The 25,400-nt window shown below is 46.3% G+C and overlaps 1 protein-coding gene across 1 annotated transcript in view; it reads right to left on the reverse strand.

Moving 5' to 3' along the window:
- The window catches only part of rapgefl1 (Rap guanine nucleotide exchange factor (GEF)-like 1), a 114,549-nt gene that overhangs the window by 24,323 nt on the left and 64,826 nt on the right, over window positions 1-25,400 (reverse strand). The window contains exons 4-9 of the mRNA XM_078224134.1: window positions 21,859-22,009; window positions 18,205-18,302; window positions 15,597-15,633; window positions 11,036-11,114; window positions 7,859-8,032; window positions 4,567-4,664 (exon numbers count right to left, since the gene is read on the reverse strand). Coding sequence (XP_078080260.1) covers window positions 4,567-4,664; window positions 7,859-8,032; window positions 11,036-11,114; window positions 15,597-15,633; window positions 18,205-18,302; window positions 21,859-22,009 — 637 coding nt within the window. The remainder of the gene's footprint in view (window positions 1-4,566; window positions 4,665-7,858; window positions 8,033-11,035; window positions 11,115-15,596; window positions 15,634-18,204; window positions 18,303-21,858; window positions 22,010-25,400) is intronic.

The following is a 25,400-nucleotide window of genomic DNA, read 5'->3' on the forward strand; positions in this document are numbered from 1 at the left end:
ACCATAGAACTGAAAGCAATGTTATAAACATGAGAATTACATTGGTTATTTAATAAATGAGCTGAAACAAGTTGAGTTTACCGATACTGATATACATGCTGTGTATTTTTGGCATATTTAGTATTATACTTCAAAGGGACAGCTCTAAGCAAAACCCTGATATTTGCCATCCATTTAACATTGAGGTTAGACAAGAATTAAGATCATTAGAAAAGCGAGGGTAGGTTGAGTAAATATATTTCACTACCTTAATTAGGTGTGGCCTGGGATAAACCCACTAACAGTTAAGATTTCTAGAAAGAGTTTACTGTGCAAATATTAATTGGCTCAATGGAAAACGCATAATTGGTTCACTTAATCTCAGCAGGAATGTGTTTACAGTTCATCCTTTGATTAAATCATGGAATAAAACTATTTGTTTAAATGCTGATAGTTTAGAATCATTGAATAGAATCCCTACAGTGCAGATGTTTGTGTTTAGCAGTAAGGAAGCAGCCACCTATTGCACTGGGAGGAATTATTTTTGAGGTGAAATTTAGTTTGAAGCACATTTTCTCCGGCTTCCTCCTCCTGGGGTGGAAATGTATAAGAGCCTGTCGCACACCAGTATCTCATTCATTCACTCATCAATTAAAGTTTAAAGTTTCTTTATTAGGGTCACAAACAGGCTTACATTAACACTGCAATGAAGTTACTGTGAAAATCCCCTAGTCGCCACACTCAGGCACCTGTTCGGGTACACTGAGGGAGAATTTAGCATGGCTAGTGAACCTAGCCAGCACGTCCTTCGGACTGTGGGAGGAAACCGGAGCACCCGGAGGAAACCCGCGCAGACACGGGGAGAACGTGCAGACTCCGCACAGACAGTGACCCAAGCCGGGAATCGAACCTGGGTCCCTGGCGCTGTGAGGCAGCAGTGCTAACCACTGTGCCACCACGCCACCCATTATGTGCAATGCTCAGCATTGAATGCCAGTGGGAGCGCCACCATCACCGAGGCAGGTCCTGCTTACACCACACCTTTACTCTCCCACCATAGAACAGAAGAGCCCTGAATTTATATAGCACCTCTCATGACCGCAGGACGCCCCAAAGCACTTTACAGCCAATGCATGGTCACTGTTGTAATTTAGGAAATGTGCTGTCAATGTGTACACAGCAAGATCCCACAAATATGGCAACACAGCGGTTAGCACCGCTGCCTCACAGCGCCAGGGATCCGGGTTTGATTCCAGCCTCGGGTGACTGTGCGGAGTCTGCACGTTCTTCCTGCGTCTGCGTGGGTTTCCTCCGGGTGCTCTGGATTCCTCCCATGGTCCAAAGATGTGCGGGTTAGGTGGATTGGCCATGCTAAATTGCCCCTTAGTGTTGGGGTGGGTTAGCAGGGTAAATACGTGAGGTTATGGGGATAGGGCCTGGGTGAGATTGCTGTCGGTAGAGGTTCGATGGGCCGAGCGGCCTCCTCCTGCACTGTAGCGATTCTACAATTCTATAAACGTGAGAACAATCAGATAAGCTGCTTTTTATTTTGATCGAAGGGTAAATATTGGCCAGGACACTGGGGATAACTCCCGTGACCTTTTGCGAGACAGTGAGTTGTTTTGCTTTTGTCTGACAGGGCAGAAAGGGACACGGGTTTCCATCCGAAAGCCACCACATCTGACGGTGCATCACTCTCTGAATACTGCCCTGACATGTCAGCTTCTTTGAGTTAAGTGCTGGAGTGAGCCTTGAACCCAAAATTACTTCTGACTCAGAGGCCAGAATGCTGCCAAATGAATCACAGCTGCCACCTGCAGGAACTCTATGACAATCAGAATGTAATAATTTGTGTTTATATATCGCATGCAATGGGGTCAGAAGGATCAAGGTATTCCAGAGGATCACGGATCGGAATTTATTTCCCTGTTCCGAACCTTGGTGTTTGGGCTGCTTGTAAAAACCTTTCCCAGGTTTCGATAAGCTGCCTCAACACAAATAAAGGACGATTGGCCGTGGGTTTAAAGGTCTCCGCTTTAAGTCAGCATATTGATTGAACACACTGTTAACAATGAGGAAGTGAAACAAGAAAATGCAATCGAGAGACATTCTCCAAACCAAGCCAGCCATTTGTTGCTATATTAATCTTGTGCCCTCTCTTTATGGAACTGAGTTACTTCTGAAACGCTCCTCAATCTAACAACCACAGTCCCCTTGCTTAGTAACGGGTAGTCACGTGGCACTTGCGTTCATCACAATTCATTCTGAACAGAGATAGTTTGGGACAGGCAGGAGAGTTTTGCATTGGCTGGTGAGGTTTGGCACAGTTTGAGGCTGCCTGGCGTATGCTAGCACGGACTGGTACAGTCCTTTGTTCCTTATCACTCAGGCTTTCACTAGCTCCAGACGCAACTATTCCAACCCACTCCTGGCTGCTCTCCCACCTTCTATCCTCTGCAAACTTGAGGTCGTCCAAAATTCTGCTGCCTGTATTTTAACTCGCAGCAACTCCCAGTCCCCTGTCACTCCTGCTCACCGACACACTGGGCACTATTTTACGCTCCCCCCAGGGTGGATTCTGTTGCCAAGGTGGTGGGGGCGGTGGGAGGGGGGGGGGGAATGCAAGTGCAACATTGCATGGACGTGAACCCCCCCTCCAGATTCTACCCTCCCCGACCCAGATGCAATTTCACGGTTGGGCAGGAAGGAAACCTGTCCTTTCACCTATTCAGACCACTTAATGGCCACCTACAGGCCTTTTAAGACGGCACGGGGTGGCACAGTGGTTAGCACTGCCGCTTCACTCACAGCGCCAGGGATTCCGGTTCAATTCCCGGCTTGGGTCACTGTCTGTGTGGAGGCTGCACATTCTCCCCGTGTCTGCGTGGGTTTCCTCCGGGTGCTCCGGTTTCCTCCCACAGTCCAAAGATGTGCGGGTTACGTGGATTGGCCATGCTAAATTGCCCCTTAGTGTCAGGACGACACTAGCCCCCTCCCTCCACCCACATTGTCTGTATCTTTAAGATCTGGCTGGCTGTAGGGATTCGCATTCTAATCAGTATTCTGTAACTTGATTTTTGTGTCTCTGTGCCCTGTTTGAGAGCACATTTCCACTCCATCTGACGAAGGAGCAGCGCTCCGAAAGCTAATGGTATTTGCTACCAAATAAACCTGTTGGACTTTAACCTGGTGTTGTTAAAACACTTACTGTGCTCTGCCACCTTCTCCAGCCCCACAACCTTCCGAAATATCGAAGCTCTTCTAATTCTGGCCTCCTGTGGATTATAATATTTCTCCAGTGGTGGCCATGCCTTCAGTCGCCTAGGCCTCTGGAATTCTCTCCCTGACCCTCTCTGCCTCACTTTCCTTCTTTAAGACCTGCCTCTTTGACCATGTCTTTAGTCACCTGACCTAATATTCCCTTGCGTAGTTCAGTGCAGTATTTTGTTCTATAAATGCTCCTGTAAAGCATCTGGTGTTGTTTCATTACAGCAAAGGCACTCTATAAATACAAGTTAAAGTTACCAATATAATTAAGTTACTAACAATTAAAACATTGCCACATTTTACATTAATTAAAGAAATAAACTGTCCCTTACACTCCAATTTCTGTCGTCAAAATAGCTTGCTTAACATCCCCCACCCCACCAAATCTCAGACTTAAACTATCTTCTCCTCAAACACCACCAATAACTATGCAACCATATACCATCTTTAATGTAGTAAAATACTTCAAAACATACCACAAGAGCAGTACCCAACAAAACTTGGCACCCAGCCCTGTAAGATGATATTAGGGTAGATGACTAAAAGCTTGGTTGAATGGTGGATTTGATGGAGTGCATTAAAGGATCAGAGGTAGGTAGGGAGGTGCAGAGCTTCAGGGAGAGAATTCCAGAATGTAGGATTACGACTCACATCAACTTTTACAGATGCACCATGGAAAGCATTCTTTCTGGTTGTATCACAGCTTGGTATGGCTCCTGCTCTGACCAAGACCGCAGGAAACTACAAAAGGTCGTGAATGTAGCCCAATCCATCACGCAAACCACCCTCCCATCCATTGACTCTGTCTACACTTCCCGCTGTCTCGGCAAAGCAGCCAGCATAATCATAAGACATTCTCTCTTCCACCTTCTTCTGTCGGGAAAAAGATGCAAAAGTCTGAGGTCACGTACCAACCGACTCAAGAACCGCTTCTCCCCTGCTGCCCTCAGACTTTTGAATGGACCTACCTCGCATTAAGTTGATCTTTCTCTACACCCTAGCTATGACTGTAACACTACATTCTGTACTCTCTCCTTTCCTTCTCTATGAATGGTATGCTTTGTCTGTATAGCGCTCAAAAAACAAAACTTTTCACTGTATACACGGGACAATAATAAATCAAATCAAAGACAGTTTCCATCGATGGTGGAGCAATGGAAACAGGGGATATGGAAGAGGCCAGGGATGAAGGAGTAGAGAGGTCTCAGAGGGTTGCTGGGTTTTGAAGAGGTTATTGAGGTGGGAATGTACAAAGACCATGGAGGGATCTGAAAAACACAGATGACACTTCTGAAATGCGACAGGAAGTTCCTATCTCACCAGTGACTCCACGGACTCCTTCGTGCAGGCGAAGAGATGAGTGTTGACGCCCAAGGTCGTAAAGACGGAATCCTCATCCAACCGGAACATCGTCTTCTCTGCAAAATGAAAGCAACACGTTTGCGGGTCATGTCGGAAGCACAGGGCTCACTGAGGCAGCGAAGAAGATGGAGAAGGGTCATCTTGGACTCAAAAACGTTAACTCTGTTTGTCTCCCCACAGACGCTGCCAGACCTGCTGAGTTTTTCCAGAACCTTCTGTTTTTATTGAGGAAGATGGGAGTCTTGGCTGAACGTTACAGCCGCAGTTTAGGAGTGAACACAGACACATTTGAAATTTATGCCCAGACAATTCTTATCTGCTTTTCACCTTCCCCATACTCCAGTCTCTGTTTTAGATAAACTATTAATTCCACCAAAAACATTGCGGCATTGCAGCCACAGTTACAGCATGCTGACTAAAATCTATCTACTTGTTCTCTGAGCTTAAAGTAATTTTTCAACAGGACTCTCTTGTGGCGTCCTCACTTTGTGACAGCTCCACTTGGTACTCCCTTGCTCCCTCCTAAGATTCAAATTCACTATCAACTTGCTCCTCTTCCCTGCTGTATTAAAACCAAAGATTCATTCCTGTAACAGACTCTACATGTTGTAACTCCTCCAGTCTGCAATCATCCAATTCCAAGCGTGGTGTCACTGCTTGCTAATTTACGTGGTTGTAAGGTATTAGCTTTGGGCTCACCTCTGAGTCAGAAGGTTACGGGCTCAGGACCCAGCCTGGAGACTTGCACACAGGATCTATAGTCGGCTGCTCCAGTGCCTGTACTGAGGGAGTGCTGCACTGTTGGAGGAGCCGTCTTTCAGATGAAATGTTAAACTGAGGCTCTATCTGCTCCCTCAGGTAGATGTAAAAGATCCCTTCATAGAATCCATAGAATGCCTACAGTGCAGGAGCCCATTCAGCCCATCGAATCTGCACTGATTCTCCAACAGAGCATCTTATTCAGGCCCAAACCCTGCCCTATTCCCCGTAACCCCATGCATTTACCACGCTAATCCCATCTAACCTACACATCTTGGGACACTAAGAGGCAAATTAGCATTGCCAATCTACCTAACCTGCACATCTTACGGGTGGCACGATGGCACAGTGGTTAGCACTGCTGCCTCACAGCTCCAGGGACCCGGATTCAATTCTGGCCTCATGTCACTGTCTGTGTGGAGTTTGCACGTTCTCCCCGTGTCTGCGTGGGTTTCCTCCAGGTGCTCCGGTTTCCTCCCACAGTCCAAAGATGTGCAGATTAGGTTGATAGGCCGTGTTAAATTGACCCTAGTGATAGGGGATTAGCAGGGTAAAATATGTGGAATTAAGGGAATAGGGCCTGGGTGGGATTGTGGTCGATGAAGGCTCGATGAGCCTCTTTCTGCACTGTAGGGATTCTATGATCTTTGGACTGTGGGAGGAAACCGGAGCACCCGGAGGAAACCCACGCAGGCACGGGGAGAATGTGCAAACTCCACACAGGCAGTCACCCAAGGCCGGAGTCGAACCTGGGTCCCTGGAGCTGTGCCGCAGCAGTGCCACCCTTTATATTATTCGAAGAAAAGCAAGCATGTTCTTCCTGCCCTGCAATCAAAATCACTGGAACACAATCCGATCGTTAATTCATTCCTGATTGTGGAGTCTTGCCGTGTGAGAATCAGTTGCTGCTTACAACAGTCACTAGTTGTAAAGAGCTTTGGGAACCCAGAAGTCATGAAAGGTGCTAAATAAATGCAAACCTTGCTTTCTCTTTTTAAACTTGGTGGTGCCCTGCACTATCAGCCTCGGCCTATAGACAGGTTACTCATTAAAGATACTTGGGCTTACTGCTGACAGGTTGACGACTGACTCACGTGTATCAGTTACTTCAAGAGTCAAGAATATCTTTTACTTCAAAGAGTTTTGTGTAAACTGAGTTCTCCGGCAGGTGTGAGGGGAGACAGTTTGACTCACTGACAGCGCGTTCCCGCTATTGTTTGGCAGAAAACACTCTACATATTGTTCAGAAGCCAGAGGCAATGGAAGGATGGGATGGAATAATACAGTGAAGATCACCACAGTCCCACTGGAAGCCAGGGTCCTTGGCATCCAACCAACAACAGACAGCGGCTCAAGAGGAAAGGAGTAGCGATATCAACCTTATTTAAGGATGGATGTCAATGTGTTGGAAGCAGCTCAGAGAAGGTTTACCACACAAATACCTGAGATGGGCGGGTTGTCTGATGAGGAAAGGTTGGACAAGGTTGAGCTTGTATCCGCTGGCATTTAGAAGAGTAAGAGGTGACTTGATTGAATCATGCAAGATCTTGAGAGGTTTTTTTTCATAGATCATAGAAATCATAGAAACCCTACAGTGCAGAAGGAGGCCATTCGGCCCAGCGAGTCTGCACCAACCACAATCCCACCCAGGTCCTACCCCCATATCCCTACACATTTACCCGCTAATCCCTCTAACCTACGCATTTCAGGACTCTAAGGGGCAATTTTTAGCATAGCCAATCAACCTAACCCGCACATCTTTGGACAGAGTTTTTAAAAAAATTTATTTATTGTCACAAGTAGGCTTACATTAACACTGCAATGAAGTTACTGTGAAAATCCCCTAGTCGCCACACTCCAGCACCTTTTCGGGTACACTGAGGGAGAATTTAGCATGGCCGATGAACCTAACTAGCACGTCTTTCGGAGTGTGGGTGGAAACCGGAGCACCCGGAGGAAACCCACGCAGACACGGGGAGAATGTGCAAACTCCGCACAGACAGTGACCCAAGCCGGGAATCGAACTCGGGTCCCTGGCGCTATGAGGCAGCAGTGCTAACCACTGTGCCACCGTGCCGACAGGAGAGAGGATATTTTCTCCTGTGGGAGAATCTAGAACTAGGGGGGTCACTGTTTAAAAATAAATGGTTGCCCAGATGAGATGAAATTATTTCTCTCAGAGGGTCGCAAGTCTTTGGAACTCTCTTCCTCACAAGGTGGTGGAAGCAGAGTCTTTGAATATTTTTGAGGCAGTAGTGGATAGATTATTGATAAGCAATGTGTGTGTGGGGGGTGGTGATAGGCTATCGGGAGGTAGGTGGGGTGCAGATTTGAGGTTAGTATCAGATCAGCCATGATTTGGCAGAATGGGCCCGAGGGGCTGAATAGCCTACTTCTGGTTGGTATGTTTTTTATATTTATTAAGTATCAATGCATAAGTCAGATCTGCGAAAAGGAAGGGTTTCAGGCACAATGTGCAACAAGGTCTTACCCCCCGATGATCTCATGGCAACCAGTAGCAGGTTCTTGTCCACTGGCTCCTTTGACTCCTCCTCCGAGTGCTGAAGTTTCTCAGCGACAGACAGTACAATCTCCTGCACCGACGCTGACAGCCTGCTCTTAATGGTCACGTAGGAATGATCGCTCGAGTAAACACGGCAGAAAACTGGCGGCAGAGGGAGAAATAGGAAGGAAGAGCAGTGTCAGGGTCATTCAAATAGAAGCAAGCAACAAAGCAAACATAAAGTGTGGTCCGAACAGCACCTTTTCCTTTAGAATTTAGGCTATTGCGTTGGATGATCAGCCATGATCGTGACGAATGGCGGAGCAAGCACGAAGGGCCAAATGGCCTCTTCCTGCTCCTATCTCCTATGTTTCACATACAGTTATGTATATGATATGTCCTATTCCAGACAGTTATCACACCATGCTAACATTTCAAACAATCTACATTATACCTGGCTAATCAGTACATTTGGTTGTTATGACTCAGATTGCCAGGCTGCGGAGGGTATAATTAGAACTCAGTCTTTAGGTAATTAAAAGCTTTTGCTTTTGGGGGCTGTCTTTGTTTGTACGTCTGTCGGGCTTGTTATGCCGTCTCAGAGGCCAATAAAGAAGCAACCATCCAACATTAAACTGGAGTCACGTTGGGTCGGAGAGACAAAGATGGCAGGCTCTCCTCCCCACAGGGTCTTTCATGAAACCAGCCGTGGCGGCACGGTGGCACAGTGCTTAGCACTGCTGTCTCACAGGGCCAGGGACCCGGGTTCAATTCCAGCCTCGGGTCACTGTCTGTGTGGAGTTTGCACGTTCTCCCCGTGTCTGCGTGGGTTCCTTCCGGGTGTTCCGGTTTCCTCCCACACTCCAGAGATTTGCGGGTTAGGTGGATTGCCCCTTAGTGTCAGGGATGAATTAGCAGGGTAAATACGTGGGGTTATGGGAATAGGGCCTGGGTGGGATTGTTGTCAGTGCAAGCTCAGTGGGCCAAATGGCCTCCTGCTGTAGTGTAGGGATTCTATGATTCAGTTGGACTCTTATTGACCATGTCCTATCTTTCCCGGATGCTGGTTCTGACACCAGGCTCCCAAAATTCCCAGATTTGTTCTTGGAATTGAATTCCGTGGTGGGATTTGAACTCCCCACCTCTCATCCCGTGAGAAAACCACTGCAATTGTAAATGGTCTTCAAAGATAAAATCCGAAGAGATCATTAATCAAGTTTCCATTTTATTCTGACAGTTAACTGGCATCGATTAATATGGTTTAAAAAAAATATATTTACAGAGACACTCATTATATATCAGTTTTAATTTCATAGAATCCCTACAATGCAGAAACAGGCCATTCAGCCCATCGTGCTTTCACCGAAGCTCTGACAGAGCATCTCACCCAGACCGCCCTATTCCTGTAACCCCATGCATTTACATCGCTAATTCCCTAATCTACTCATTTGGACACTAAAGTTTTAAGTTTAAGTTTATTTATTAGTGTCGCAAGTCGGCTGACATTAACACTGCAATGAAGTTACTGTGAAAATCTCCTAGTCGCCACACTCTGGCACCTGTTCGGGTACACTGAGGGAGAATTTAGCACGGCCAATGCACCTAACCAGCACGTCTTTCGGACTGTAGGAGGAATCCCGGAGGAAACCCACGCAGACATGAGGAGAACGTGCAGATTCCGTACAAACAGTGACCCAAGCCGGGAATCCAACCCGGGTCCCTGGCGCTGTGAGGCACAGTGCTAACCACCGTGCTGTCCCGAAGGGCAATTCAGCCTGGCCAATCCACCTAGCCTACACATCTTTGCACTGTGGAGGTAACCGGAGCACCCGGAGGAAACCCACGCAGACACGGGGAGAACATGCAAACTCCACACAGACGGCGACCCGAGGACAGAATTGAACCCGCTGTGAGGCAATCTGTTCCTGCTTACATGTGCAAGGGTGAATCCCTAACACCCGAGTACAATTAAATGTCCAATTAACATAGAAAACGTAGGTTGTTTGGAATATCTTTGCACACCCAGAGATGCATAAACACTTTGCTGGGTAAATTATTGATTACTGCCCTGTTGCTCTGAGCTGTATGAAGTCCATTGTTTAGAAGGCCAGTCTTGTCAGACTCGTTCCCCTTCTGATGTTGACTCATCACCAGTTTCGTGCTTGTACACACCGGAGTGACAGCGTCAACAACCCCTTCCACATTCCTGCTCAGCAAGTGAACCGTCCCGCTTCCGTCGCAGCTCAGTGCAAACCAGTTCAGCGTGAACATGCCCAAGCCTCAGTGCGAGGATGCACTCTCTCAACACAGTCTGATCAGAAAGATTTACCTTCCTAATGCGGGTTTGGCACAAAAACAGAAAATGCTAGAAAATCTCAGCAAATCTGACAGCCTCTGCGGGAGAGAATAGAGCCAATGTTTCGAGTCTGGATGACCCTTCGTCAGGGCATCTTACCCAGGCCCACCCGCCCGCCCTATCCCCATAACCCCACACATTTACCCCGCTAATCCCCGACCTACACATCTTTGGACGCCAAGGGAGAATTTAAAACCAAAAGAGAAAATGCTGGAAAATCTCAGCAGGTCTGGCAGCAGCTGTAAAAAGAGAAAAGAGCTGACGTTGAGTCCAGATGACCCTTTGTCAAAGGCCTTTCTCGAAACATCAGCTCTTTTCTCTCCTTGCAGATGCTGCCAGACCTGCTGAGATTTTCCAGCATTTTCTCTTTTGGTTTCAGATTTCAGCATCCGCAGTAATTTGCTTTTATCAAGGGACAATTTAAGATTGCCAATCCACCTAACCTACACATCTTTGGGAGGAAACCGGAGCACCTGGAGGAAACCCATGTAGACGCGAGGAGAACATGCAAACTCCATATAGTCACCCAAGTCCGGATTCGAACCCAGGTCCCTGGCGCTGAGGCAATTTGCTCCAACGTACACGTGCAAGTGGACAAAGGGTCATCCAGCCTCGAAACGTTGGTTCAATTCTCTCTCCACAGTTGCTGTCAGACCTGCTGAGATTTTCCAGCATTTTCTGGTTTTGTTTCAGGTTCCAGCATCCGCAGTAATTTTGCTTTCATCTATGGGTTTGGTTCATTTGAGTTCACCTGGTCCAGCTGACAAGAGCCCCTCACACAGTAACAACGGGGAACGATTGAAACTTACTCTCATCTGTGCCGCGTAGTGGCTCCCTCTGCTGCAGGCAGATATCGGTACGGCTAAAGTGACGGAACAGAGGTTTAACCTGTTCAGAGACAGAGACGGAGAGTATTAGAGCGTAAACATTTAGCTGTGTCCTAAATATCAAGGATTAGGATTTCAGTCCATTTGAATATTATTCAGCAGTTTATCAAGAAAAGCCTAAGAATGACTTGCAGAAACAGAGCTTCTAACCAGGGTTGTCTACCTTGCAGCTTTCTCCCTCTGTTGCTCCCTAACCATTCTGCAGCACTGGTTGGTTCTCATTATCACACAAAGAGCAAACTGCAATGCTGTTCGTTAGGGCTGCGTTTCCCAGAGCGGACTGCGCTTATCTTAAGGCAAAATCTAGATTCTTGCAGCAGGTATTTTTTTACTGGCCCTTTACCCGTCCAATGTTGGGTCAGTCTTCAGCTGTTGAGGCCCCACTGTCAGGAGAGGTCACTCTAAAGGCCGCCAAATTGCTACCGGTTTTCGGTCTTTCCCAAATCCCACCTGGTGACCGTGTTTTAGCTGCCACTCACACACCTCGCCTTGTGTCTCTCCTCTGTGAAGCAGATTGGTGTGGCTATAGCATTAAAAGGTACTGCTTAAACACAGTAAGTGCATAATCTATGACGGCGCAGTGGTTAGCACTGTTGTCTCAAAGCGCCAGGGACCTAGGTTTGATTCTGGCCTCGGGTGAGTGTTTGCATGGAGTTTGCACATTCTCCCTGTGTCTGCGTGGGCTTCCTCGGGTGCTCCGGTTTCCTCCCACACTCCAAAGATAAGCGCGTTAGGTTGATTGGCCATGGCCCCTTAGTATCAGGGGGATTAGCCGGGTAAATACATGGAGTTACAGGGATAGGGAATGGATCAAATTGTTGTTGGTTCAGGCTCGATGAGCCAAATTCTTCTGCACCGTAGGAATTCTATTCTATATAACACTTCAGTGCAGTATTAAAGGAAATGTTACATTGTCCAACTTGTCAGGACATTAAACGAAGACCATCGACTTGTTTCTGATGGTCAAATATCCCATAGCTTTATCTGGTCAAGAATGGGGAGTGCTCCTGATACACTGGATCAAAGTTACCACATAGTAATAAACTGCTCACCCCAACCAGTCTGTGCCTGTGTTTAACCACCACCTGAGCAGGTAATGCTGCCATCTCTCTATCCCCTTAGCTTTCAGCCACCATTTCAATCTAACCTTGAATGTTGACATAGTTGCTGCCTGAACCACGACACCTAGAATTGAATTCCACAGTCTCACATCTTCCTGTCTAAAATAAAACTCTTTCTTTCCCACTCTTCTAAATCTGTTACCTTTCACCTTGTGCCTATGCCCCCTAACCTATCCCTCAACAAGCTCTCCCAGCTTGACTAGTCGTTCCCTTTAGTGGAATCTTGCTGTGCACAAACTGGCTGCCGTTTCTGTCTACAAAACGATTAGTGACTCGACACATCTGAATAACTGATAGACCATGAAGGACAGTTTCGACATCCTGAAGGCATGCAGCGAACTAGATTAATGTGAGTTTTCTTGACTTATTGTGAGCCGCGCCAGATGGTTCTTCTGACCCACCAAATACATGAAGACAATTTGATTCCTCTGCTGTCACGGAATTGCAGAGTTTACAACACGGAAACAGACTGTTTAACCCAAACACCGTTAGTGTTGATGGTTATCCTCCACTCTGGCAGCTGTTTTAATCCCAGATGAACATCTGCCTTTGTTCTCCTTTCCTTCAAGTGCCTCTCGAACCTTTTCCTAAATATTGACACAGTCTTAGCTTCAATCACCAATTCCAGCAACATGTTTCACAGCCCCATGACCTTCTGTGTGAAAAGGTTTCTCCTGATCTTTTTTCTTGTATCTCTTACTATTAATAGCATCAATATTCTTAATTACCGAAGATGTGCGGGTTGGGTGGATTGGCCATGCTAAACTGCCCTTTAGTGTCAGGGGAATTAGCAGGGTAAATAAGTCGGGTTATGGGCATAGGGCCTCGGTGGGATTGTGGTTAGTGCAGACTTGATGGGCCGAATGGCCTCCTTCTGCACTGTAGGGATTCTATGATTCTCCGATTCTATGATTCTATATCTATCCACTCAAAGATGAAATGGAGAACCATAATGCCATCAATAAACTCCAGACATTGACTGGAATTTTCCCGTCTTGCCTGCCATGGGAATTGGAGCCGGCGGGGGACAGACCATGCAAAGGTCCATTGATCTTGGGCAGGATTTTCCGACCTTGGGCAAGTGCGGCCGGAAAATCCCACCCATTGTCTCCATGTTTCTAACTTGTGTTCTATGGGGGAACATGTCAGATTAGACAAGACGCGCAAAAAATAATACAACACAAATTGTCGTTCTCCCAATTATGGTTTCTTATTTGTTGCAAGATATCAAATGGAAGTTTATTAAATCAATAAACGAGTTAAATTTATTATCCCTTTTCCTTCTAACTTTTTCTCTGCTCACTGGCCTCATGATTGGGTTTGTTTCTACCGTTCATATTGAGCAGCAAGTTCGGTCCAATCCAGTAAACATGTCTTCACTCCATTACATCAGAGGTTTAACTCATCTTTTGTGGGCGGCACGGTAGCACAGTGGTTAGCACTGCTGCTTCACAGCGCCAGGGACCTGGGTTCGATTCCTGGCTTGGGTCACTGTCTGTGTGGAGTTTGCACGTTCTCCCCGTGTCTGTGTGGATTTCCTCCGGGTGCTCCGGTTTCCTCCCACATTCTGAAAGATGTGCTGGTTAGCTGCATTGACCCAGACAGGCACCGGAGTGTGTCACAGTAACTTCATTGCAGTGTTAATGTAAGCCTTACTTATGACTAATGAATAAAAACTTAAACGTTTTTCTTCACTAAGTTAAGTTGTATCACGTTGGTCTAAAGGGGGTTGGGGTGGGTGGGGTGGGTCAGTGCTGAGAAATGGACCCTCTGTTTCAGGCAATGCACAGGTCAGATGGAGAGTAGAATCACTCTCCATTAATCCAATTCTAGAGCGACTTCTGAGTTTTTATTGGGTTAGCTGTCCTCATGGGTTTGATTGAGAATGCCAATTCAGTGCCAATTTGTGCATTAAATTTGGTCCGTGAACATGCTAAAAGATGGGGCAAATTCACCGCGCCCTTGTCATGACATCAATGGCGTCGGGATATTCTTGAGACCAACAGCTGCCCAGCTCACCTGATGAAGGGACAACGCTCTGAAAGCTCGTGCTACCAAATAAACCTGTTGGACTTTAACCTGATGTTGTGAGACTTCTTACTGTGCCCACCCCAGTCCAACGCCGGCAACTCCACATCACAGCTCAGATTGAAGCACACCGAGCTATAATGACATCTCTGTGCTGCTCTCACAGTCTTGAGATTGCCTGAAACTTCAGTCATTTGTAGAATCCACACAGTGGATTCAGCCCATCGAGTCTGCACTGACACTCTCTGACAGAGCATCTTACCCAGGCCCTTTTCCCCACCCTATTCTCATAACCCCTACATTTAACATGGCTAATTCATCTCACCTACACATCTTGGGACACTAAGGGGCAATTTAGAATGGTCAATCCATCCAACCTGCACATCTTTGGATTGTGGGAGGAAACCGGAGGAAACCCACGTAGACACAGGGAGAAAGTGCCAACTCCCACACAGACAGTGGCCTAATGCTGGAATTGAACCTGGGTCCCTGGCGCTGTGAGACAGCAGTGCTAACCACTGTGCCGCCCTTCACTGGGTCAGCTGACTCTTACAGCTTGTTACCATTGGTCACATTACAACAGATCCAATGTTATCACTGGTTACATTCTAACACACCGAAGGAGGCCATTCAGCTGATCACTGCCTCTGCCAGTTTCTTCAAAAGAGTCCTCGCCACCCTGCACTTTCCCCATAGCCTCTTTTGTGTCAAGTATATAAACCAATTTACTTTTAAAAGTTATTAAATTTTCTTCAGAACCCTTTCCATGTAGTGCATTCCAGACAATAACTCCTGTAGTTCTGTAACTCCAATCAGTGGGAACTATCTCCCGTTATTTACTCTTATCAAAGCCCTCATGATACTGTCATTTTAATATATTTCTTTAAATGTAGCAAAGTGGAACTTGAGGATACCTTTCTCGATTTCTGTCCTTCAGCTGAGATGTTAAGACGAGAGATGTTAAGATGTTTAACTAGGGTTAATTCAGCATGTCCAATCAACCTAACCGGCACATCTTTGGACTGTGGGAGGAAACCGGAGCAACCAGAGGAAACCCACGCAGACACGGGGAGAACGTGCAAACTCCACACAGACAGTGACCCGAGGCCGGAATTGAACCCGTTGTGAGGCAGCAGTGCTAATCACTGTGCCATCTATTTCACGTCGGCAGAGGAGGTCTTCAAACCATCGATCTTCGCTCAATTTCAACATTAAACCTTGGGTTAACCCAATGCACCATTCAGTCCCCTTTATAACCAGTCCACCCGTTCGTTCATTCTTTATCGTATACAAGCATAGTAGGAATATAAAAAATGAGGGGAGTTTTTTTTTACCTGCTTCTTTCTCAAGTGGCTGCATTCCTCTGGTGGCCTGTATTTGAGGTAAATAAATGGTGTTAATGCTGGACCCTGTGTCACACTGTGAGTCAGTGTCACAGTACACGCATAGAAACCCATTTAGACATTTAGGTGAACATCCACAGGGTGTTGTTAACAACTAAGAGGGTGTTAACAAGTTTACCATTTTAATGAACATTTCAGGATAATGCCATCAATGCGGGGCGATAGTGTCTTCGCTCTGCAGGCTGAGCCAGTAACCTCACTAACACAAAAATGTGTAATAAAACATCACTTAAACAAGCTGGGATATTGATCTCCCGTGGTTGTGCATCTAATCCATCCTACTCAGAAAGAATATCAATAAAAATGCTTGCTGCATCGCGAGCATAGTTCACCCTTTGGAGAGCTAATCTGTCTTTTGCAAGATCGGACAGGGGTCCCTGGGAATGTGTCACTGAGGCGACTAACTCTGGGAAGAAGTTTCAGCCTGTACCACCTCTTCCTAACCCCCAGACCCATGTTCCCACTGGACATCTCTCTCCATAGTAAGAGTTTTAACAACACCAGGTTAAAGTCCAGCAGGTTTATTTGGTAGCAAATGCCATTAGCTTTTGGAGCACTGTTCCTTCGTCAGATGGAGTGGAAATGTGCTCTCAAACAGGGCACAGAGACATAAAAATCAAGTTACAGAATACTGATTACAATGCGAATTAGTTCCGCACACATGAGGACGGCCTAAACCGGGATGTTGGATTTATGTCACATTATCAGTAACCCCCACAGCTTGCCTCCTGGACTTGCGGGCTGTCCTGTCTGGAGACAATACACATCTCTTTAACCTGTGCTTAATGCTCCCTCCACCCACATTGTCTGTATCTTTAAGATCTGGCTGGCTGTAGGGATTCGCATTCTAATCAGTATTCTGTAACTTGATTTTTATGTCTCTGTGCCCTGTTTGAGAGCACATTTCCACTCCATCTGACGAAGGAGCAGTGCTCAGAAAGCTAATGGTGTTTGCTACCAAATAAACCTGTTGGACTTTAACCTGGTGTTGTTAAAACTCTTACTGTGTTCACCCCAGTCCAACGCCGGCATCTCCACATCATCTCTCTCCATGGCAGGGCATCAGCTTCCTAATGAAAGTGAACAGATTCCTCCACCATCCAATGTTAAGAGTAAGGATACAGTTAATGGCAGGACCCTAAACACCACTGATGTACAGAGGGATCTTAGGGTTCAAGCCCATAGCTCCCCGAAAGTGGCCACGCAAGTAGATAAGGTGGTAAAGAAGACATGTGGCATGCTTACCTTTATTGGTCAGGGCATTGTGTACAAAAGTCAGGATGTCATGTTATAGCTTTATAAAACTTTGGTTAGGCCGCACTTAGAGAATTGCGTTCAATTCTGGTCAGCACATTACAGGAAGGATGTGGAAGCTTTGGAGTTGGGTGCAGAAGAGGTTTACCAGGACGCTGCCTGGATTTGAAGGTATGAGCTATAAGGAGAGGCTGGATGAATTAGGGTTGTTTTCTCTGGAGCGGCGGAGGCTGAGGGGAGACCTGATAGAAGTCTATAAAATTATGAGAGGCATAGATAAAGTTGACAGTCAGAATCTCTTTCCCAGAGTTGAAATGTCTAATACTAGGGGGCATGCACTTAAGGTGAGAGGGGGAAAGTTCAAAGGAGATGTGAGGGACAAGTTTTTTACACAGAGGGTGGTAGGTGTCTGGAACGCGCTGCCAGGGGTGGTGGTGGAGGCAGATACGATAGGGGTGTTTAAGGGGCTTTTAGATAAGCACATGAGTATGCAAGGAATAGAGGGATATGGACAAAGGGCAGGCAGAAGGGATTAGTTTAATTTGGCGTCATGCTCGGCACATCATTGTGGGCCGAAGGGCCTGTTTCTGTGCTGTACTGTTCTATATTCCATCAATTGGAACATTCTTGGCTCTTACCCGAACGATAGAGCCTCTCCAACATTTTTCTAACTAACTCAAAGGCAGTCAAAGAAACAAGCACACAGATAAGATTATAGGGTAAAGGAGCATTGTAGTTGTAACAATCCAGGTGACGTGAGTTCGATTCTCACCCCGGGCAGTTTATTAATTCAGTTTTGGTTTTTTTAAAAAAAATAAAATCTGGAAATAAAAAGCTGTTATCAGCAAAAGTATCTGACAACTCATCAGCTCTTTCTGCATGAACCGAGATGGTAAATATTGCAGGCTGTTTGGCTGTGGGGGCCATCACAACCAAGCCAGATTTTACCCACCCTCACTCACTCACAAACTTTGCACGATTGAAACTTTGCCCTGGGGACCCCCTTTCCTCCTTAGTCCGGGAGCTTTGAGGTTTTCAGTCCAAACCCTCACCTCCCCCACCCCCCCCCCCCCAAACGCCTTCCTCCCCCCAACCCCCACAACTGAGGGGACTGAGATTGGCCAATTTACCATAGATGAGGGATCAAATTTGGAGTCCGCACTTGTCCTTAATTTCAACTCCACCCACCGTCCACCTGATATAGCTTTGAATTTCTCACCCATACGGTTCTCCTATGTTATGCTGTGTTGTGCACAGTTTGTATTTACACAGTCTCTGTCCTGACCTGTATTCCACCGTTTCCACCATGTGCTGCAGCCGCGTTAGCTCCTCCTTCAGATTCGGATAGAGGTGCAGGTCCTTTCTGGCAATAGCATTCAGGTCCTATTTGACGTAGGTAAATACAAAGGGATGTATTTATTTTCAAACTGCCAAGTCAGCAACGTTGCTGGAGTGCAGCAGTACAACCTTAGCAAAACATGGAATTGGTATTTATTTACCAGAATGGGAATAGGTTAAGATTCAACACACTTGCAACCATTTTACTAAAGTACTGCCACGAACAATTTTCCACATTACATCATAAGGCAATGACGGTAATAAGCTAATGATGGTGCCTTTGGCAGCATGGGGTACAACTAATAAGTGGAATAGCTAAGGCAAATTGAGAATTTGAATTTGAGTTTTTTGTTATTCATTCGTGGGACATGGGCGTCACTGGCTGGTCAGCGTTTATTGCCCATCCCGAGTTGCCCTTATTCAGAGGGCAGTTGAGAGTCAACCACATTGCTGTGGCTCTGGAGTCACATGTAGGCCAGACCGGGTAAGGACGGCAGATTTCCTTCCCTAAAAATCGTTAGTGAACCATATGGGTTTTTCCGACAATGATTTTATGGTCATCAGTAGATTCTTAATCCCAGATATTTTTTACTGAATTCACATTCCATCATCTGCCGGATTTGAACCCGGGTCCCCAGAACATTAGCTGAGTTTTTGTAGTCCAACGATAATACCACTAGGCCATTGCCTCCCCTGGGCAGTAAAATAAGGGAGCATAAATTTAAAATGTTTGCATCACAAAGGGAGGCCATTCTGCCCAACATGCCTCTGCCATCTCCTGTGTAGCAAAAATCCAAGAGTAAACACACTGCTTAGAGCCACTGAAGAATAAATTCAGTACAGAATTTCAAAAAGAGGAATCTACATTCCAGGATGATGAATTTTGAAAGGATCCACTGTAGCGGTTCCCAGTCTGTGGTCCACGGGCCACTGATGGTCTGCAAAGGTACTGCAGGTGGATCCGTTGAAATAAAACATTAGCCTTCTCTTTAGGTAAGCGTTATCTGTTTCCACTGGTAGGCCCAGTACGGGTAAATGTACCGTGACAATCGTAATGTATTTATGAGTGTTATCATGAACTATTAGAAATGGCTGTGTTTTTTAATACCCGTTGATGTATCAGTTTGACCCTCGTCAGCCATAGGCGATGTAAATAAAAATGTTTATGTATGCTGTGGTCCACAAAAGCTTTTGATGACTAGTGGTCCGCATAAAGGGAAAGGTTGGGAACCGCCGATCTATTGGGTCAGCAGTGTGATCAAAAGCATTGAAAGCACTGGGGTGGCATGGTGGCACAGTGGTTAGCACTGCTGCCTCACAGCACCAAGGACCCAGGTTCGATTCCAGCCTTGGGTCACTGTCTGTGTGGAGTTTGCATTTTCTCCCTATATCTACCTGGGTTTCCTCCCACAGTGCAAAGATGTGCGGGTTAGGTTGATTGGCCATGCTAAATTGCCCCTTAGTGCCAGGGGATTAGCAGGGTAAATACATGGGGTTACAGGGATAGGGCCTGGGTGGGATTGTGGTCGGTATGGGCTCAATGGCCTCCTTCTGCACTGTAGGGATTCTATTGGCAACAGGTAGCAAGTCCCACCTTGGAGAGCTGTCGACCAATCAGATTGGCAGCTTCTTATGTGGTGTAAGGGGGCTTCTGATGGGCTTCACTCCTTCCCGCCCGAGATGTAGGTTTTTAAATGTTTCTATTCCCCCTGCCCCCTGATCTGTTATCCGCCCGCCAGCCTTAAAATTGAGGCTGGGTGGGAAAAGGCCCTTAGGTGGCCATTAAGTGGCCACTTAGGAGCCTTCAAGGGTGATCTTGCCCCCACAAGCCCCTTCCCGTCCCACAAAACTGCTTCCAGGTCAGGGTGGGCGGGATCTTGGGGAGAATCCCACCCATGTAATCGCACACACCCCCCATCTGAAAACTCACGGTGATGGTGGGGGGGGGGGCGGGGGTTTGGACCTTGTTAATCCAAGATCCCATCTGCCCTTCAAGTGGATGTAAAAGATCACATGGTACTAATCTGAAGAAGAGCAGGGGAGATCCCTCTGGTGTCCTGGCCAACACTTATCCCTCAATCAACATTGCAGAAACAGATTATAGGTACCTAGTCATTATCACATCATTGTTTGTGGGAACTTGCTACACACAAACTGTTGCTGTTTTTCCTACATCATAACAGTGACTAGACTTCAAAAGTATTTCATTGGCTGTAAAGGACTTTGGAACATCCTGTTGCCATGAAAGGTGATATACAAACACAAGATTTTCTTTTTAACAGGCTCTTTAACTTTGCTTGAGATCTGGAAGAATAGTTCCAATTTACATTCTCCAATTATTGTAGCACCTGTTTTCTGCTGACTCCCAGAATTGTCCATCCCTAGTTGCCCGAGAGCAGTTCAGAGTCAACCACATTGCTGTGGCTCTGGAGTTACATGTAGACCAGATCAGGTAAGGACGGCAGATTTCCATCCCTAAAGGACATTAGTGAACCAGATGGGTTTTTCCCACAATCGACAATGGTTTCATGGTCATCAGTAGATTCTTAATTCCAGATTTTTTAAATTGAATTTAAATTCCACCATTTGCCATGGTGGGATTCAAACCCGAGTCCCCAGAACTTTAGCTGAGTTTCTGGATTAATAGTCTAGCGATAATACCACTTTGTTTTCTTCAAAGTAATTTAATGTGATCATTTACATCCAACTGAGCAGGCAGATGGGACCACTGTTTAACGTTTCACCTGAGAGACAGCACCTCTGACTGTCCAGCACTCCATCAGCATTACACTGGAGCGTCAGCCTCGATTTTTGTGCTCAAGCTATGAAGTGGGAGTTGATCTCAGAATCTTATGATTCAAAGGCTCCAAAAAAAAACACAGCTGACATACATATATGTAGCTCATAATGTCATGAAGAACATTATCATACCTATAGCTCTGCGTTTTAGAGCAGCCTTATCAGTTAGAATTAACATCATTGCCAATTTGGAAAAATAGGGTGATCCCAGAAATCTATGAGTGAATATAGCAGATGGGGTGACACGGTGGCACTGCTGCCTCACAGCGCCAGGGACCTGGGTTCGATTCCCGGCTTGGGTCACACTGTCTGTGCGGAGTTTGCGCGTTCTCCCCGTGTCTGTGTGGGTTTCCTCTGGGTGCTCTGGTTTCCTCCCACAGTCTGTAGTTGTGCAGGTTAGGTGGATTGGCCGTGCTAAATTGCCCCTTATTGTCAGGAGAGATTGGGAGGCTAAATATGTGGGGTTGCGAGGATAGGACCTGGGTGGGATTGTTGTCGGTGTAGGCCCTATGGGCCAAATTGCCTCCTTCTGTAGGGATTCTATGATTCATTTGGAAAACCAGGGTAGTCCCAGAAATCTATGAGGGAATGTATTATAGCACAGTCGATGAAGAATTCACCCTCTAAGCATGAAACAGTATGTCAAACAATAATGATAATTTCAGATTTCCTGCACCTACAGTTTATAATTTTTTAACTGGGTATATTTTAATATTTTAACTGGATATATTTTTCACAGTATAGGAGCAGAGCTTCAGTCAGGAGATACAAAGATAAACATTTATCAGGGCCATTCTCCTACCTTCAGCAACTTTACAGCAACTTCGTCTTCCAGCAGGAGATCCTTACACTTCACTGCCCATTCGACTGTGACCCTCAAGACTGTCTGTTTCTTCGATTGAAGGTAAGCTTCACTCCAGTTTTCAGCTCTTTCGGAAGCGCTCGTGCAGTACGTAACACACTGTTAAGGAAAATTGCTCTGAAATCTCAGAAGGCACGCCCATTATAGCTCATTGAAGGGAAGAAGTGCAAGGAGGAATGGGTGAAATCAGATAGCTACATGCAAAAAGTTGCCGTTGAAGATATGGTGAGAAATTCTGATGCGGTTGCATCGTTTATTATTTTACTGAGTGTTCCTTCTATTTTTTTATTCATTCGTGGGACATGGGTGTCGCTGGCCGGCCAGCATTTATTATCCATCCCTAGTTGCCCTTCAGAAGGTGGTGGTGAGCTGCCTTCTTGAATCGCTGCAATCCACCTGCTTGGCTTGACCCACAATGCCATTAGGGAGGGAATTCCAGGATTTTGACCCAGCGACTGCAAAGGAACGGCGATATATTTCCAAATCAGGATGGTGAGTGGCTTGGAGGGGAACTTGCAGGTGGTGGTGTCCCCATGTATCTGCTTGTCCTTGTCCTTCTAGATGGAAGTGGTATATAACTTGTGCAGGTAGTTTTAGGTATTGAGTTTCTTGACTAGTGAACCAGGTATTTGGTTTATGTCAAACCCGCCATTATAGCACTCAAGCCTGCTGAGCTCCATCACCCATTGCTCAGCGCCGTCTATAATTTAGTTTCCATCAATCAGAAGGTGATGTCCTCTTTGCTCAATATCAAATTCTCCTCCTCTCAGAATCCCTACAAGTGCAGAAAGAGGCCATTCAGCCCATCGAACCTGCACCAACAACGATCTCACCCAGGCCCTATCCCTGTAACCCCACGTATTTACCCCACTCTGATGAAGGGTCATCCAGACTCAAAACGCTGACTCTATTTTCTCCCCACAAATGCTGTCAGACCTGCTGAGATTTTCCAGCCTTTTCTGTTTTTGTTTCAGATTCCAGTATCCGTGGTATTTTGCCTTTACTCTGCTAATCTCCCTGACACTAAGGGGTAATTTAGCCAATCAACCTAACCTGCACATCTTTGGACTGTGGGAGGAAATCGGAGCACCCGGATGGAACCCATGCAGACTCGGGAAGGCCGTGCAAGCTCCACACAGACAGGCTGGAATTGAATGTGAGGCAGCAGTGCTAACCACTGTGCCACCGTGCCCGAGGGCACTCATGCTTGTTATTATTCTGTTCCATGGGTGTGGACAGCCCTCTGGCTTCTAATTTGCCTGCCCATTAGAGAAGGGTCTAAACCCAAGCTAATCCTCATCCAATATAGTACCGTACAGACACAAGCAAACACGTGCGACACAGATCACAAGATGGTGATTGGGAGTGTTAACTCGAACTGATATCTTTCCTTGGTTCCATTGAATCCAGTGCTCCCACGGTTGTCTCGGCTGAGTTCAGCAAATTCGGTGCATTGGGCATGGAGTCCCTCTGAGTCCCTCAATTCTCCACCGAGTCATGCATTCACCCACTAGACATGCATCAGGAAAGCTCAGAGTGCATTATATAAATTTTATTGCACCGCCAGATGGAGGAGACCTAATTGATGCAGGGACTGAATCTGGTCTCTAAGGGACTGTGTTTCAATCTTTACCCTCACTGTTGAGTGCTCCATAGAAACATAACATGCAATAACAGGTTGCTATCTGTGGAATGTGTAGCCCGGCAGCCACAACAACATTGCTAGTGTGGGATTAGGATGGGATTTAGGGAAGAACAGGGTGGCTGGGGTTATTATGAGAGAGAATTATTAAGCTTACGACAACATAACAAGACTGCTTTAGACTTGCATTCCTCTAGATCCCCATCATTAATGGAAGTCCTGGATGACTGAGCGTTGCCTGGGTTAGTGGGAGCAACATTTGATAGGCAAATACATTGCCTTAATGGGAGCTCAGCCAAGGCAGGGCTGGAGGGGCTCCGGTTCGATCGCGGACAGAGCTGAAATGACTGACCTCAGTAATGAGGGTGGTCAAAGTGCAGTTCTTGTTCTCAGCACCAGTCCATAAGACGTAGGAACGGGTGTAAGCCATTCGGCCCATCAAGTCTATTCTGCAATTCAATGAGATCTGATATGTTAATCCTCAACTCCACTTTCCCATCTTATCCCCATAACCCTTGATTCCCTTACTGGTTAAAAATCTGTCTATCTCAGCCTTGAACACTTTTAATGACCCAGCCTCTACAGTAAATAATTCACAAATGAATTATCTTCTGACAGGAGAAATTCCTCCTCATCTCTGTCTTAAATGGATGACCCCTTTCTCTTGAGATTGTGCCCTCTGGTTCGAGACTCTCCTACAAGAGGAAACAACCCCTCAGTATCCACCCTGTCAAGTCCCCTGAGAATCAGAGGTGTCTCGATAAGGTCGCCTCTCATTCTTCTAAACTCCAATGAGTACAGGCCCAAACTCTCCTCATAAGAAAATCCCTCCAAACCCAGAATCGACCTAGGGAACCTTCTCTGGATTGCTTCCAATGCCGGTATATTTTTCCGAGTCACTTGGTGAAGTGGAAAAAGACAATTTCTCTCCAAATTGATTTCAAAGCAGCCCATTCAGATGAGGGCTTAGCTTTTTTGCTTTGTCTCACAACAACAACATATAATTATATGGTGCCGTTAATCTAATGAAACACCCCAAGGTGCTTCACAGAAGCATTATAATTATGAGTCACATATTGATGATCAAAAGTTTATAAAGATAAGTTTTAAGAATTACCTTACAGGAGAGTCACAGTCTCATTATAAAGGCTCATTTGTGAAAATTAGTCACTTGGGTGAGAAAACGGATGGTGGCAGTGACATGTAGAAGTGCATGCTGGGATTGATGGCCAGGAAATTGGCAGCCATGCCAGTTTTCTGTCATGATGTGGCGATACCGGCGTTGGACTGGGATGGGCACAGTAAGAAGTCTCGCAACACCAGGTTAAAGTCCAACAGGTTTATTTGGTATCACGAGCTTTCGGAGCTCCTTCATCAGGTGAATTTTCTGTCAACATGGAAACGAATGTTCATAGACATTGGCCAAAGGCTCATTGGGTCTCACATGCATGGAATTGGCGGGCTGACCCTATTAGTATTCCCTACAGGGGGGGGATCTGGGATGGGGGCAATTCCGAGCCACAGTGGCCTCCAATATTTTCTAGAGTCATGAGGAGATATTTGTTGAAGATCCCTAGTTTGGCCACATTAGTAAGTAAGTAATTAGTCATAGTCCACAAAGGGCCATCGATAGCTCTCTCCATTTGAGACAGACAATTGGTTATAAAGAGCTTGTGGGGGTGGGTGGGGGGGGTCACATGAAACCTGGTGCAAGGCGAGGAGGCACAGCCAGTATGGCGGGAGGGCGGGGGGGGGCGGGGCTTGAATCTGAGCTATTGTCATCATTATTCATCACACTCGAACCATATAGCCACCTGAGCGAGATGGTTAGACCCCAAAT

The sequence above is a fragment of the Mustelus asterias genome, chromosome 11, assembly GCF_964213995.1.
Source record: "Mustelus asterias chromosome 11, sMusAst1.hap1.1, whole genome shotgun sequence".
Classification (NCBI taxonomy): Eukaryota; Metazoa; Chordata; class Chondrichthyes; order Carcharhiniformes; family Triakidae; genus Mustelus; species Mustelus asterias.